The sequence below is a fragment of the Balaenoptera physalus genome (genome assembly GCF_965194825.1).
Source record: "Balaenoptera physalus genome assembly, chromosome: 2".
Classification (NCBI taxonomy): domain Eukaryota; kingdom Metazoa; phylum Chordata; class Mammalia; order Artiodactyla; family Balaenopteridae; genus Balaenoptera; species Balaenoptera physalus.
In genome coordinates this window covers 27721517-27739604 of record NC_138883.1, presented here as the reverse complement: position 1 = coordinate 27739604, position 18088 = coordinate 27721517, and the positions used below count along the sequence as shown (strand labels likewise).

The following is an 18088-nucleotide window of genomic DNA, read 5'->3' as shown; positions in this document are numbered from 1 at the left end:
CTCCAGGCCGGCTGGGAAAGCGAGGCCTCGGGCGGGGTTGGCGGCGCCTGGTGGAGACCGTGTGGAGTCCAGTGGCTCTGGCGGGGGCAAGGGCGTCATCGACGGGTCTGCAGACCCCTCCCCTGATTGCTGGCCAGGTCCCCAGACAGTTTTGTTTTTTTTTAATAGATCTTCATTGGAGTATAACTGCTTCACAATACTGCGCTAGCCTCTGTCGCACAACAAAGTGAATCAGCCACATGCACACATACATCCCCAGGTCCCCTCCCTCTTGATCCTCCCTCCCACCCTCCCTATCCCCCACCTCTAGATCGTCGCAAAGCACCCAACTGATCTCCCTGTGCTATGCAGCTGTTTCCCACTAGCTATCTATTTTACATTTGGTTGTGTATATATGTCCATGCTACTTACCCTCCTCCTACGTCCTCAAGTCCATTCTCTACGTCTACGTCTTTATTCCTGCCCTGTCACTAGTTTCATCAGTACCATTTTTTTTTTTTTTACATTCCATATATATGTATTAGCATATGGTATTTGGTATTTGTTTTTCTCTTTCTGACTTCACTCTGTATGACAGACTCTAGGCTCAGACAGTTTCGATGTCCAGAGGTCATCCAGTCTCAGATGGGCGCCAGGCCTATCTCAAGGGCAGTGACGGGGGAAACAGTCCCTTCCAACATCGCACAGTGCTCTTTGTATAGTAAGCAATTTATACCTTTTCCCCTCAATTTATACCTTCCCCCCCCCACCCAGCGGAAATACTTGCCTCCTGTCATCTCAATCAGTGGGCCCAGTTGTTTCTTCCAGAACTACCCAGGACTACGCTGGGTCCCTCCATCTTCCACATAACTTCAAGAATATTTTGTCAACTCCCCTGACACTCTTTCCAGATTTCACATTCTCCTTCCACGTGTCTTTCCAAATCTTTGACCAACTGACCTCATGCAACATTCTTTGAGCACTAAGTGCCAGATACTGTATTTGGAGGTGGGGAATCTGCAAAGGTGCTCCCTGCCCTCAAGTCACTAAAAGAATTGCAATACAGTGGAAAAACATGTTCCATCAGTTATGCGACCTTGGGCAACTTTACATCTCCAAGGTTACTTTTTTTTTTAAATTAATTTATTTTGGCTGCATTGGGTTTTCGTTGCTGAGCGGGGCTTTCTCTAGTTGCGGTGAGCGGGGGCTACTCTTCGTTGCGTTGCACGGGCTTCTCATTACAGTGGCTTCTCTTGTTGTGTGCAGAGCACAGGCTCTAGGCGCATGGGCTTCAGTAGTTGTGGCATGCAGGCTCAGTAGTTGTGGCTCGCGGGCTCTAGAGCGCAGTCTCAGTAGTTGTGGCGCACGGGCTTAGTTGGTCCGAGGCATGTGGGATCTTCCTGGACCAGGGCTCGAACCCATGTCCCCTGCATTGGCAGGCGGATTCTTAACCACTGCGCCACCAGGGAAGCCCCAAGGTTACTTTTTAATCGTAAAATTGTGGGAATATGTCCTACAGAGATAACAACTAACATTTATTGTTATGTTCCTGGCACTATGCTAAAGGTTTTCTTGGGACTTCCCTGGTGGTCCAGTGGGTAAAACTCCCCGCTCACAATGCAGGGGGCTTGGGTTCAATCCCTGGTGGGGGAACTAGATGCCACATATATGCTGCAACTAAGAAGCCCATGTGCTGCAACTAAAAAAGATCCGGCATGCCACAACTAAAACATGCTGCAACAAAGATCCCACGTGCTGCAACTAAGACCTGGACCCAGCCTAAATAAATAAATATTAAAAAAAAATAAAGGTTTTCTATGTATAATCCCATTTAATCCTCATAGTATTCCCATTCTACAGAAGGAACTGAGAGAGAAGGGTTAAGTAACCTGCTCTGTGTTACATAGGTAGTGAGGGGAGCTGGGAGTCAAACCCAGCAACATGGCTCCAGCTCTCTTTCAGAGAGCAGGATGTTTGGGGGCTAAGAGAAGGTAGTGTGGCCGGAGGCCATGGCATATGTGGGGTAGAAGCAGAAGACAAGGCCTCAAACGTTTATTTAGAGAATTTGGCTTTTCCTGTGGGCAATGGAAAATATTGGAGATTTTTAAGCAGGGGAGTATATGATTTGTGTGACTATATGTCCTGATTTGCTGGGGGATGTCCCAATTTATACCTGCCCCCCCCCCCCGCATAATTAGTAAGTCTTCTTTTGCTCATGTGCCCAGCACAGACAAAAACCAATATGATCACCTTACATAGACCAAAGCTATACTTTACAAAGAACTCTCATGACAATATGGAAGACAAAGACTGGAGGCCGGGAGACAAGCACTGAGGTACTATCACTGAGAGTGGAAAAGGGGCCCAGATTTAAGAAATCCATCTGAGGAACATTTAGAACTTTGTGCTCAGTTAGGATATGGTTGGTGAGGCAAATCTGAGTCCGGGAGACTCACATCTAGGTTTTTAGGTGGATAGTGACAGCAAATACAGGAGGAAGAGAATTGGTAGAATGGGGTGAAGGGCATGAGAGCTAATGAGCTCACATTCCCCTGACCTTTCTAGAGTTCATCAATGTTCCTTTTAAAGTATGATATCCTACACTCTGCATAACCTTCCACTTTGGGTCTGAATAGGAGGGTACAAGGGACTTCTGTCCTCCTTGATCTGGATCCATTTTTTCTATTATTGTACCAGACTTCATGATGATCTACGTACGCTGTGCTTGTATTTAACTAAATGTCTATCTCTTTTTCACAGCCAATCTGATGCAAAGTAACACAGCTCTCCCACCAGATCACATCACTCCTTATTTTCTTCACAGTGTTTATCTATAAAATTGATGTCTTGTTTGTTTACTTTATTGGTTATCTCCATTCATTGGCATATAAGCTCCATGACAGCCTGGATTTTGCCCTCTTGTTCACAACTATGTATCATCAGTGCCTAGAAAGTGCTTGATATTATAGGCCTAAAAATTATTTGTTGAAAGAATATCAGGTCGTTATTATTTCATACATATATAACATTTTTTAAACCAAAATGCAAGACTGACTGACTGATAACCCCTGTTAAAATTTTTGTTGGTTTCATTCCGGGGTTCTTATATTGTACAGATAGTTTTCAACTTGCAATTCATTCATCCAATAAACACTGAGTACCAACTTGTGCCAGGTGCTGGGTTACAAGAGAACGAAATAAACATGGTTCCTACTCTCCTGGAGCTTGCAATCCATATAACAGACAAATAAACAGGCAATTACAACCGTATATAAGTGCTATTATAAGGAAAGTACAATCTTCTAGAAAGGCATTTAGGAGGGGCACCCTTCCAAGCCAAACTAGCTGGGTTAGTGAAGGCTTCCTGGAGGAATGTCCAAAATGTTAAGTCAGTGGTGGCTAAAGAAAGTAGGGAGATCATGCTGGAGAGAGGACATTCCATCTACCTCCTCCTATTAATTAGAAGGCACTTTGAGTGAGGATAGGTATTGCTTATTCATCTGGGTCTACTCCAGAGTTTAGTTCAGCACATTAAATAGAACAGATGATCAATAAATGATTTTTGAGTTGAATGGAAAAAACAATTACTTATAGCTAGAAGTGCTGACTTTCATTCAGAGAAGCTGAGTAGGTTTCAGCCAAAGCTTAAAAATTCACTTTTCTGGCATCTTTGCAATATGGAACTAGACAGTTTTCTATAACTTGCTTAGCCTGATATTATGTTCTAGTTATAATGCATAGATAAAAAGCCTAACAAATGTCCTGTTCCATCTTAGAGAATACAAAACAGAAACTCAAGTTCAGTACTTCATTGTACTAGATATAAATGAAACTAAATATCTGACTTTTGAATATTCATAAGTCCAGAAATACTCACCATTTTAAAGGTATAACTGATTTTAAAGTGCTTCCGGTAAAAAACAGTATTTCCATTTTATATTTTAACAAGTGAATAATTAGGATGCTATATAGCAGAAGTTCTCACTTGTGAATGGATGATTTCCAGGGGCCATAGAGTTACTGGTAATATTAAAGAAACTACCAAAGTACTTAGCGAAGTCTATAGCTTCACTGTCCGATGCGGTAGCCACTAGCTACACGAAACTACTGAGCACTTGAATTGTGGCTAGTCTGAAGTAAGATGTGTTGTAGCTGCAAAATGCAAACCAGATTTCAAAGAATTTATATGGAACAAAGATTGTTAGATATCTCAGTCATTTTTACATTTTTATATTGACATTATTGACATTCTATTTTGGATATATTAAACTTAATGTATTATTAAAATTAATTTCACAATATTTACAATAACCAGGACATGGAAGCAACCTAAATGTCCATCAACAGATGAATGGATGAAGAAGATGTGGTACCATATATACAATGGAATATTACTCAGCCATCAAAAAGAACGAAATAATGTCATTTGCAGTGACATGGATGGACCTAGAGATTGTCATACTTTAAAAAATATTTATTTTATTTATTTAGGCCACGCCAGGTCTTAGTTGCGGCATGTGGACTCTTAGTTGCAGCATGCATGTGGGATCTAGTTCCCTGACCAGGGATCGAACCCGGGCCCCCTGCATTGGGAGCACAGTCTTACCCACTGGACCACCAGGGAAGTCCTGAGATTGTCATACTGAGTGAAGTAAGTCAGACAGAGAAAGATAAATATCACATGATATTGCTTATATGTGGAATCTAAAAAAAAAAAGGTACAAATGAACCTATTTACAAAACGGAAATAGAGTCACAGATGTAGAAAACAAACTTATGGTTACCAAGGGGGAAAGGGATAAATTGGGAGATTGGGATTGACATGTATACACTACTATATATAAAATATCAATATATAACTAATGAGAACCTACTGTATAGCACAGGGAACTCTACTCAATACTCTGTAATGACATATATGGGAATAGAAGCTAAAAAAGAATGGATATATGTACGGGTATAACTGATTAACTTTGTTGTACAGCAGAAAAACACAATATTGTAAATCAACCATACTCCAATAAAAATTATTAAAAAAATAAAAGAAAATAAATTTCAACTGTTTTTTTTTTACTTTTTAAATGTGGTACTAGAAAAATTCATATTATTCATGGGGCTCATGCTATATGAGATACCATTGTAGCAGACTGAATAGCTAATAATTTGTAGAACATGTACAACCATTTAACATATATACTGTTGAGACAATTAAATTTACATTCACTTACACATTTTGCTGAATTCATTCATTATTTATGTTCTCTAAAATATCAGTAAGAAATAAGACATTTTTGATGTTAAAGTATTAACACTTAAATGTTGGGAACCACTACTTTATAAACTACAGATTCACTGACATAACTTATTAACTGTTTTTTGGGGGAATGGAGGTAGAGGGTAAATAAGAGGCCAGATAGTCAATGTGTAAATCACTTCAGGTTGACTCTTAAAAAGAAGCTTTATGGGGTTTCCTTGGTGGCGCAATGGTTAAGAACCTGCCTGCCAATGCAGGGCACACGGGTTCGAGCCCTGGTCCGGGAAGATCCCACATGCCGCGGAGCAACTAAGCCCGTGTGCCACAACTACTGAGCCTGTGTGCCGCAACTACTGAAGCCTGCGTGCCTAGAGCCTGTGCTCCGCAACAAGAGAAGCCACCATGAGAAGCCCATGCACCGCAACCAAGAGTAGCCCCCTCTCGCCACAAACAGAGAAAGGCTGCGCGCAGCAACGAAGACCCAATGCAGCCAAAACTAAAAATAAAATTAAAAATTAAAAAAAAAAAAGAAGCTTTATGGAAAAGGTTCAACTGCAAGTAAAAGGAACGGAGAAAATGGCCTTTACCTGCTGGAGTGGGGTTTTGCATAGATGTGATGGGTCAAAAAAGCAAGTCCTGGGGGGGGTTCTAAATTGGGAGGGGTATTTTAAGAATTGAGGGAAAGGGAGAAGACCCTCTGTAGGAATAATTCCACTAGCAGTTTCTAAAACAGAGAAGCTACAGAGAATTCCTGGCTTACAGAACCCTATTTGGTCTTTCTGAACATGTATAATTAAGTATTATTATTTTAATATAGATATTATATACAGTTTATACATTTATATATAAAGTATAATAAACTTTTACGAGCTCACATAAACTTTATCCATCTGGAGTAAATTACAAACATTTTTTCTCTAATTCGTCACATATAATTTGCCATACTTTAATACTGAGGAATATGGAGGAATTATTGCCAATCCAGACAAAGAGATACTCAAGAGTAACAGAAAAATACACCTAAAATAGTTTCTGCTAGCCTTTATTTGAGAAAATTTACACAAAAATCCCCAATCCAACACTTACAAGTGAATCTGTATAAATCCATAAATCCCACATGCCTCTTTCCATTAAACAAACAGAAAAACAGCTTATGACAGGGGTTTATGACAATGGTATAACAAAGCTTACTTAAAACTATCATTTTCATCAATAATTTACAGGCTTTGTTGAATAACAGGTTCAAAAATGGAGGAAAGCAGATAACATATTCGTTTTTAAAGCTGATTTGCTCTTGCACTAGTCTTTTATCAAAGGCAAATAATTTTACTTTTTAGATAAAATCAAATTGTGATATCAATGAACTTTAAACCAAAAGCACAAATTCCAAGTTTGTAGTCTTGGCATGAGTAAAAGGAAAGGACAGGAAAGAATTTCAGTTTCACAAAGTCACATTTGGGAACAAAACATCAGCAAAATAAAATATTTTCCTCTCCTATCTTCTTCTTTGACATTTTGTCAGAACAGAAGACTATAACCAACTGAGTAGCTTTCATTGTTTTTAAAAAGGGGAAAGGCACCAGTCAGAAATATGAAAGAGTTTCTTGTTAGGCTAATGGTACAGAACAGTATTTCACCTTTAAACGTCTAAAGATGGATCTTAACTCACAAATTTGGTTATTCTCTTCCCTGCTTGGATGTATCCTCTGTTGTTTAGTATATGTAATACCACAGATAGACTTTCTCAACATCTGCTGCCCTTATGGTGAGATTTGGCTGCCAGGTTCTCAGAAACAGTATCTATCAATTCTTAACAGCAGATGGCAATGTTGCACAAATTAATGAAAGAACTACTTTTATGCCACACCAGAGGAATGCATACAGGGAGTCAACAGAGGGGGAAAAAAGGCTTTTGGGTTCACAATAGCTGGAACATTTACAGAACAGCCTGAGAGTTTAACAACATAACTCACTCCCTCTTTCCCCTTTGTACTTTATCCAGGTCATGACAGCACCGTTCTCTGTTAATTCCAACATGCTGCTTCTTAACTGCAAGCTGCAGAGCCCTAAGTCCTGCAGTGCTTGTCACTGCGATGGGACAAGCCCTGTAACAGTCAGTAGGGTTAAAAAAAAAGAGATTACAGAAAGGACAAACTCCCACCCACTTTATTGGGAGAAGTGGGGAAAATATCAAGTGATGTTATTTTTCACTGTTGTTTATGAACATGGTCACTCGTGTCCACACTTTCTCTTATTTACCTTAGTATTAGCCTTTAGGCACCTCATATTCCCAAAGTGATTATTGGATTTGCTTTTATAACATACATTTTCAGGTATTTACTCGATTCATGATCCTTCCAGATGTGTTACTTTTTAATACTTCATATGTCCTAATTCTCTAGATGGAATACATAAGAACAGAAATTAAGTCAGTGACTTGCCATGTAAAGTCTTCATAAATTTTACTTATTTTTTTCCTTTGTAGAAGTTATGTTAAAAATTTAAGCAACCACATAACTGACAAAGGACTTGTATCTAGGATATATAAGGACTCCTCAAACTCAATAGTATAAATCAACTATACTTCAATTAAAAAAAAATCTCAGTAGTAAAAAGAACACAAAATCGAATCATAAAATGGGCAAAGGAACAGATATTTCACCGAGGAAGATATACAGATGGCAAATAAACACATGAAAGGATGTTCAACACCATTTACTAATAGGAAAATGCAAATTAAAACCACAATGAATATCATTACACATGCCTCTCAGAATGACTAAAAAAATTTAAAAAAAAATAGCAAATACTGGTGAGGATGTGGAGAAACTGGATTGGTCATACATTGCTAGTGGGAACGTAAAATGACACAGTCATTCCGAAAAAAGAGCAGGACAGTTTCTTACAAAAATAAACATGTGTTTACCATATAACCCAGCAACCGCTCTATTGGGCACTTATCCCAGAGAAATGAAAATTTATGTTCACATAAAAACCTGTACATGAATGTTCACAGCAGCTTTATTAGTAATGGCCCAAAACTGAAAACAACAGCGATGTCCTTCAGTGGGTGACTGGTTAAACTGTGGTACATCCACACCATGAAGTGCTAATGAGCAATAAAGAGGAACAAACTAGTGATATATGCAACAACTTGGATGGATTTCAAGGGCACTATGCTGAGTGAAAAAAGTCAATCTCAAAAGGTTATATACTATGTGATTCCATTTATATAACATTCTTGAAACGACAAAATTAGAGAGATGGAGAACAGATTAGTGGTGCCAGAGGTTGGGGCTTGGGGTTAAGGAAGGAGGTGACTGTGGCTATAAAAGGGTACCCCAAGGGATCCATGTGATGAAACGGTTCTGCATCTTGTGGTGGTGGTCACACATCCATACATGTGATAAAACTGCATGGAACTAAACACACATAAATACACAAAAAGAAAAAGTTCAAGCGGCTGAGCACAAGTATTTTAATTCTCTAAAATGAAATTTTCTTTAAGAGTAATCTACAGTTCAAAGCTCAGTTCTATGAGGTGTCACATCCATTACACTTTCAAGAGACATAAAATTATGAAAGGGTATCACCAGAAGCTATCTAAACATTTCAGCTAAGGGTCAAGAGAAAGTTAATAGTGTTGTCACACAGAAATCCAAAGAGGACAATCAGAATGAAACAAGTTCAACATGGTCATACAAATGTTGGTAAAAGAACTAGAGTGGAAGCCCAAGCTGGTGAGCAAGTGGGAGAAGGAAAGAAAACATGGTTCAAACAGATCATACGAGGAAACCCAGTACAAATGCTGGCTTTGGCATTATCTAGGTAACCCCTATTTTTTGTCATAGGTGACTCTTATAATAGTCTTATTGTTGCAAAACCAGTCCAAATCCTACCAAGTTAAAAAGAAGTCCCTCTTTGACTTATTGGGTGTAGGTGGTAACCCACGTCCTCCCACACCAAAAGACATCAGTTCTAGCAAGAAAGCTCCAACGTGCCTTGATGGTGCTGCTGGTAGGATGCCTTAGGCCACGCACGTCCCAGCGATGTTCTGCTGGCTAAGACACAAGGTGGGAGGAGACTGGGCTTTATTACTCAATCAACTTCTTGGCCTTGAAGAAGCGACGTAGGTAGAAGACCTGCCAGGTGGCTAGACCAATGAGGCAGAACATTGAAAAGATGCTGAAGTACAGGACCCGAGTGTTTGTGGACTCTAAAAAAAAAAACAAAAGCAGTGTAAATGTAATGAAGTGAGGCTCAGTAGGCTAAAACGGCCAGGGGGAAAAGGCAATTAATTAGCTTCACTCTGCCCCTAGGCCTTACAGTAGGACTTCAGATAAGTTTTTTTCTTAAATTTTTATTATTCTATACATAAATGTTAAAAATTACAAAGATTAGTACTATTAGTTTGATACACTAAAAGCTGACTGAGAATATGGTCAACTGCTTATCACAGAAAAAACTGCTATTCCCTTGAAAATCTAACAAGGCTCATTTACCTGTAGAGCAACAACACCGAAGTAAGCAATTATCCTTCCACACAACTCCCTTTGGCAAAACTGAGAAAAAGGTACACCAGAATTTAAAGTTTGGGGATCTATCTCCTTTACGGTGCACGTACTGAGAAACAAGAGCTGCCCTCCCCTCACCATTGGTATCACGCATCTCTTCCTCTCGCTTCTTCATATAGGCAAAATCATTAACAATGGATTCTGAAAGGTCTTCTAGGCGTCGTAGCTCTACCTCCAAAGGTTTGAGCTTCTCAACTTTTGCAATCTGGAAAAGAAAGTAATTATGAACACACTCCCTGAAAAAGCTGCTCCAGTCAAGAACACAACATAACAGAGGAGGCTTTTTAAAAGTTTCACCAAACTTAAAATTTCTTCTGTCATCATTCTAACACATTTTAAAATTTGGGCTTCTTCCCTTCCCTACTGTCTATATGTTTCCATCTCAGACTTTTTTTATACTTTAATTTTGATTAAAACCTCCTTAGTAGTCCTATAATATGGTAGCCTATAAAATAAGATATATTATTTTTCCAAGATTTATGACTTTAATAAAGCATTTTACTTTGCCTTTCCACTTTTGTCTAAGAAATAAGCAATATTATTAGCATAAGTGTGAGCGCCATAGTATTAGTCAAATGTGGTTTTGAGAAGAAAACACACCAAATTCCCAATAGGGAATGCACAGGAATGAGAGAGTACATATAACTATAACATTAAGATAGTAACTCAAGATGCAAAATTAGAGAATTCTGGTTTGCTCATTTAAATCCCACAACAGCTTTAAGGTTTGTAACAGAGCTCTAGAACCCAGATGAATCCTAGCTCTCTGCTTAAAAAAAAAAAAAAAAAAAAAATTGCACTGCGTGTTTTTTGGTTTTTGTTTTTTAACATCTTTATTGGAGTATAATTGCTTTACAATGTTGTGTTAGCTTCTGCTGTATAACAAAGTGAATCAGCTATATGTATATATATATCCCCATATCCCCACGTGTTTTTAAATTACATAGCCAGTTATCAAAATAAATCTCCAAGGACATCGCTGTGTGCTAAGGAATGAAGGGTATGAGAAATAAACTGTCTTCCTTTTTCACCCCAGACCACTGTTAAACCTCCAAGAGTATCTAGTAACTAAAGGCATATATGATCAGAGAGAGGATTTCATTATTCTATTTGTTTTTTCTTCACCAATCTTAGATTATGATTTGTATTAAAATGGGGATATAACACCAGAGTTTTCCAGATCTTAAAACTCATATACCAGTTGCTCTTAAATTTTTTTCCACAGAGAACTCTTCAAAAAATATTTCTACATCTGCTTCTTTACTCCCTATACATTCTCTATATAACTCCCTACTTTTTCTTCTCTTCTGTCCAATTCACCTTCCTCGTTCTTTTTCTCTGTTAAATGTTAATAGCAGTTAATGTGGGATGAATGGGAATAGTTTGAGGGTGTTCTTGTGTTCTCTTCACTAAACTATATTCTTCATTGAACCTGTGAAGAACAAGACAAAGTTATTTAAAATAAAAGAAAACTAAAAACTGCTGTTAAGATAGGGATATAAAAATTGAGTTTATATTTAAGGTACCTAAAATATGGTGATGGATTTGTAATGATCCACCTAAGTTTTCTTTCACTGGATGTACATTTTCTTACAATTGTAAAATGTTGAATACAGTTAATAGCTTGACTGACAGCTAGCTACAGAACAGAATAAAGCTAACTGGGTATAAGATTTACAATGGTTAGTTAATACGCTGAGCTAACACTCTTAGCTGAATACCTAAACACCAGGTTTTGCCATTAACCTACAATATATATCTGTTAATTGATTTCATATAGAGGTGCAGAGCATAGAAATCCCCCCAGGAAAAAGATACAAGACATATATGATAAGCTGAACCTTAGGCTGTTTAACATTTTCCCTCCTGGTATATGCTTTCCCCTCCAAAGCTTCTTGAATGAGATAGTATGAAGGCAACAGCATGATACATCTTTAGAGATAAGTGCTTTAAGGCTCCTTAAATAGAAACTTATAAAAGGAACTGGAAGTGAAACTATGGCTGTACCCTCTCTCTGCCAGCTGAAAATAATATTCTTAAAAATTACTTTGAAGACTACTTCTAACTCCCCACCCTTTTTTTGGTTAAATGACAATAGCCCAAAGGCCTAAAACCCCAAAAAGGAGCTTGGAATGAAAATAAATTTGGTACTGAGAATAGCCTTTGTAGAATATAGTCCCCCAAACCTGTTCCCAATCCTTTTCCTTTCCGGTGTTTCATTTATTTTTTAGCTGTACAAGAAACATATAAATATGTCCCCTTACTAAAGAATTTAAATTATTCAGAAGCAAAGGAAACAAAAACAAAAGGCCCATCTTCATAGCTCCTCGATCCCCACATCCACACATTTCTTCCCAGAGGTGGTTATGAACTTGGTGTACATCTTTCTAGACCTTGTCAGAAGATAACACACTATTTACGCCTTTGTATGTATGTAAATGTACATAGGAAAATATAATTAAAAACATACTTATAAATGCGATCATAATGTATATGTTGTTCTATGGCTTCCTTCTTTTCATTTAATAAAATCTTTCCAAAAACTTCAGTGCTTATAGATTCACCTCATACTTCTTAACTGCTACATAGTATTCCATATGGCATATGGGCCACTGTTTACTTAATCATTCAATTTCCTAACCCCTTTTCTAGTATAGGACCTACTCTAGACTCTATTCTTCTATTCATAATATATCATCCAAGTCGATTTCATTTTCTCAATGAAATCCCTACTCAATCCTGTCCTTAATTCAGTAAATTATTTGCAGACTTCTTGAGTGGGATGAAGGTCTCTTTCCCTAAAAAACATCTCTGCCTGATACCTTTATTCTTGATACTAGTTTAAAATCTAGCAAACTTAAAGAATTGCCAAAAGACTAAAACAATATTGAAAACCAACTTGCTATTTCAACCATCTAACACATCATGGATACTCAGTGGAAATAACAAAAATAATGAATATATTTCTACATTTAATCTAAACCTAGAAATCAAAACAAATGTAAAAAGGTTTTTCTGTTTTGTTTTTTAACATTTTAATACCCTAACAATGTTTTTTTGAGTGCTTATTATGTGCAAGGCACCAAGATAAATTATCATCTCTGCTCCTAAGAAGCTCAGTCTCCTGGAGAGGCTCACCTAAAAAGCTACAACCATAATATAAAGCACTATGTATTAACTTCTACAACAAAGGTACACATTGGAAGTGGAATGGAAAGAAAGTAGCATGAACTTAATTACAATTGGAAGAATAAAGGAAAGCTTAACAGGAAGTAGGGGAGTTGGTTCATACAAGTTGTACAGGATTTTAAGAGATGGGAGAGACAGATATGGGAAGAAAGTGCAGGCCCTGCTTAGGAGGCCATGAGTAGCCTAGATATAAGTAGGCAGATGTATGCGTGTGTGCGTGCACGTGTGCTTGGGGGTGGGTGGTGGGTAATAGCAAATATAAGGCTCAAAAGTTAGGCTGGAGCTAAATTGAGGATGAGGATGAAGAAGGTAATATAATGAATTAGACCTATTACTATATACCCAGAATGTGATCCGTATTTTATATCTTATACTCTCACTTAATCCTCATAACATAATCCTATACATGGTGAATATCATTATTCCTAAATTTCTCAGATGAGGAAATTAAGGCTCAGAGTGTTAAATAACTTGCCCAAGGTCTCAGAGCTTGGTTGAGCTAGAATTGCAATCCAAGTCTGAGTTTATATTTTATTCTGTAGGTACAAAAATTTGGTGAAGAAAACCAGATGACTAGACTAAGTTTTATCTGGATCAAAAGTGAAGTGAATGAGCTATAGTAGGCCACAAAGATCTGGCTAAGTTGTCCAGGTTATCAGTCAAACTTCATAGGTTTCATACTGCATTACTCTAATTTTTATAACTAATAGAATAAAATTTTAAAACAAATTATCCTAAGTATTTTAAAGTAGACCCTCTTCGCTTGCCCAGGACTAAGCATTCAAAGAGTATCATCAAGGGACTTCCCTGGTGGTCCAGTGGTTAAGAATGTGCCTTCCAATGCAGGGGACGCGGGTTCAATCCCTGGTTGGGGAACTAAGATCCCACACGCTGCGGGGCAACTAAGCCCGTGCACCACAACTACTGAGCCTGCGCACCACAACTAGAGAGCCCACGTGCTGCAACTACCGAGCCCATGCACTCTGGAGCCTGCACACAACTAGAGAGAAGCCTGAGCGTCACAACGAAGATCCCACATGCTGCAACTAAGACTCAATGCAGCCAAATAAATAATTAATAAGAAGAAGAAGAAAAGAAGAGTATCATCAAGACTTTACATCAGTCAGTACAAAAAGCTAACAAGAAAACCTCTATCAATATCCCCACTGACTGTTGTTCTGCTATTCAAAACATCTGATTCAATGTTCAAAGCGTCTGTAAGAATGTGAAATTATACATTTCACGAAGGCAGGCCATTATTCTAGTCTACTTTTCTCTTCCACGGTTGGAAGGATGATGTGTGTTTTGCCAACAGTCTGATAAAAGCAAACCCTATCTGACAATGTGTACCATAGGTTCTCCACTAGGAGGTAGCATTCCCCTTGTAGACTGCATTTAACCATTAAATAATCAAAAATATCAGAGCTACAAGAGACTTCATTTTACAAATGAGGAAACTCATGATTCCATAAAGTTATTCAGTCCTTTGAGGGGAAGACCAAGACTAGCAGTACCACGGTCTCTTGACTCCCTACCCAGGGTCACCAAAGCATTTATTTAGCATCAAAACTGCAAAGCGGGCTTCCCTGGTGGCGCAGTGGTTGAGAATCTGCCTGCCAATGCAGGGGACACGGGTTCGAGCCCTGGTCTGGGAAGATCCCACATGCCGCGGAGCAACTAGGCCCGTGAGCCACAAACTACTGAGCCTGCGCGTCTGGAGTCTGTGCTCCGCGACAAGAGAGACCGCAATAGTGAGAGGCCCGCGCACCGCGATGAAGAGTGGCCCCCGCTTGCCCCAACTAGAGAAAGCCCTTGCACAGAAACGAAGACCCAACACAGCCAAAAATAAATAAATTAATAAATTAATTTTAAAAAACAACAACAACAGAACAACTGCAAAGCTCTGCTGTAAAATGTAAGCAAAAATGAATCCCTGACTTCCAAAAGCATACACACTCAGTGTATCCAAATCGTACCTATCTTTCCAGCCTTAACCATGAAGCCTCCTTTAACCACTACTGTTAACACTGATTCCCTCTTCCCTAATGCCCTAAAACACTTAGACTGTGTCACACAATTAACACTCAATCATATATTGTCATATTCACATTGTTTTTGCTTTTTATCCTTTTCCCCCACACTGGTTTGGATCTTGAACTCAACAGAATTAGAATGACATATACTTTGTGTAGTCCCACATGCCTGATACACGGTACACACTTGTAGCTAACCCATTAGGTCCATTCTATGCCTTCTTTAAGGAGCCAACTTTCTCATAGCAGATATGTGCTGCTGGTCCCCTGAAGCACACACTCCCTGTATGTTAAGAGCACTCTGCATTTACTTTCACTCAGCATTCATCTTCACCAGGCCCACTGCCTAGGAAAAAGTTCTCTCTACCACAATATCTATCATTCTTCATCTGTAATGGTAGGTACTGTTTGGAAAAGCTTTCCCTGTGTATCTACGACACCTCCAAAATAACTGTAAAATTACTCTTCTTAAACCATATCCAAATCTTCCATTCCTCTAATGATGATGTGAATCTAAAGAGTTCAGAGTTCTATGTAATTGTACCAAGGAAAGGTATTAAATCTGAAAGACTGCTTCTTAAAACACACATGTGAAACCAGCCTCTAGACAATCACTAGATTCTTTCCCTTGGTGGAACACTGAGAAACTCAAGAGAGAAGCTTCTTGAGGAGAGCCAGATTCAGACAAATGACTCTGTTATCTCCACACCCCACTCCACAGCTCCTGCAAATTTTAGAAGCATAGCAATAAAAGTGGAGACCATCCAGTCTAACACAATCAAGATAATGAAGACAGTTGTACACCCAAAGGCAAGTCTACTTATGCATGGGGGCATGTGAATCACCGGCTTCTTCAATGAAGGTCAAAAGGTCAACAATGTGCCAAAATAAGTCCAGCTAATACTGCCAACCTTAGGGCTAAATGAATGAAATTTAGAAAGATCCTATTTACTCTGTCATAGCCATTTGGCAGTTTCTAGAAAGGGTAGGAGAAGGGAACTAAAATCTACTGAACTGATCACCTATGTGTCAGGTGCCTCCCATGTTATTTCATTTAATTTATGTCAAGAAAGGGATTTTGGATCAAGTATATAAAACCAGAGTTCCTCCTTCATGAGGGCGTTCAGAGAAACAGAACGTTTGGAAAGCCTTCAGCTGTTGCTCCAACAACTGCAACTGTGTTTTTGGTGTATTTGTTGGTAGCAAATGGCATACTAATAGAACCCCTAGGCAAAACATGACTTTAGCTGAGTTGAAAACGCTGACATCCAAGCAAGAGGGGACAGACACAGCCCAAGAGTTAGAGGATATGTCAGACAGCTCCTTCTTGGTGGGATAATTGCCTTCATTCCCACAACTGTAAGATTAGACAGTAAGTCCCTCCAAACCGCTGTTCTAGTTCACAGACCACAAACTAAAAAGAAATGGCTCAATTCACATACTGATTCTACAAAAATGCCACCCTCTGAGGGGCAAATGCCACCCTCTGATAGTGGTGAGAGGTCCTTAAAATACAACGGAGGGAATCAAAACTGCTTTATTTCTGAGGAAATACACATTCTTTCTCTTTAAAGAATGTAAACTACAAGACTATGCTTCTTTACAAAATGGCAACCATTCTGCCTTCAAATAATGTCACCTTACATTTGTATCATGTTTACATAGCAATTCACATGCATTAACTAATCCTCCATAACAATTTAGTAGGTAGTGTGGTACTCTGTCCAGCTATTTAGACAGCGATTACTACTGAATCTTACAGGACCACATGGGATTTCAGAATTAGGAAGTCTGCAAATGTGAGGGAGAGCTGTGATGTGAAAAAAACATTAAAAGAAATGTGCCACCTTCCTGAATCTAAATACTGATGCTGAAGGGCCGCAATCCTCTGGAGATAAAGTCTCTCCCCTGCCTCAAGGGCCTGAAATTAAATGCCTCAAAACCTCTGCATATGCTCACTGCTCTCTGATAATTAACCACTCAACAAGTGCTTCTACTATCTATGTTCTTGTCACAGGCATTAGCCCAGAGACAACTAATAGCTATTTCTGAGCAAGGTTTAAGGCAGCCTAGCCACAGACTGAGAAAAGGGCTAGTCTTTGGCCTGTGTAATAACCACTTGTCCTCCTCTGTCTCAGTCTAATCTGCTTTTTGGGGGGTGGGGGAGTGGGGAGGTAGACCACGAAGAAGGCAGTGGGAGGAGTTTCTTGGTTAAGAAAGAGAATTTAGAGTTGTGTTGCAACCATGTGCGTAAAGAAAGGCTTAGGACATGCCAGACTTCCGAAGCAGGAAGCAGGCAAAGGAAGCACTGTGGTTTCCTTTCTGCTAGGGATTCCCCTCTTGGGTAAGTAAAAGGTCATGAAAGATAAAGGCCCTTTCCCAGTGTCAACAAAGTCCAAGGATGATGGAAATTCCAGGAGGTATGGGGATTCTAAAATGCCACATGGGGGGGCGGAGTCAAAATGGCAGTGTGGGAAGATGTGGAGTCTGCGTCTCCCCACAACTACGGCGCCTGCAGGATGCTGGTGGGGGACCTCCACGCCCAAGGTGACGGGAGGAAACCCCAAGTTAACTGGTAGGATGTGGGGGGACTGAGAGGGGAGGAGAAGTGGAGGCCAGATAGGACCAGCGCTTCTGAGGGGTGGCTGAGGGTGGGAGGGTTTCCCATGCCTGCAGGGACCCTTGGGGGCTCGGATCAGGGGGGAGCATGCTATCCCCTGCCCAATCGGCCGGAGAAGTCTGCCTGGCTCTCGGGCTGGGTCCTACGCCCTCAGAGGCCCTCTTGGGGCCGCGTGGGTCCTGGGGGCATAGGAGGGAGGCCAGGGAGATCAGGAGAGGCGGGTTGGAGGGGGCCCTCTGGGATGGCCCTGCCCACTTGAGCCTGGAAACCTGCTGAGCTCCCAGGTGGGGTCCCCCACTCTCTGAGCCCCTTCTGTTCCTTGAGCCTAAGCCCCACCCCCCCGGGCCTTTTCCAGCCCTAAGCATAAGTCCTAAGCATAGGTCCCACCCACCACCCAAACCCCGCCCCTGCTTAGGTCCCGCCCTCCACAGCCAAGGCC

The 18088-nt window shown here is 39.9% G+C and overlaps 1 protein-coding gene across 1 annotated transcript in view; it reads right to left on the bottom strand.

Moving 5' to 3' along the window:
• Positions 1-6259: 6259 nt before the first annotated feature.
• TMED10 (transmembrane p24 trafficking protein 10) overlaps positions 6260-18088 on the bottom strand; it is a 49381-nt gene continuing 37552 nt past the window's right edge. Inside the window, exons 4-5 of the mRNA XM_082451896.1 lie at positions 9886-10012; positions 6260-9449 (exon numbers count right to left, since the gene is read on the bottom strand). Coding sequence (XP_082308022.1) covers positions 9328-9449; positions 9886-10012 — 249 coding nt within the window. The 3' untranslated portion in view covers positions 6260-9327. The remainder of the gene's footprint in view (positions 9450-9885; positions 10013-18088) is intronic.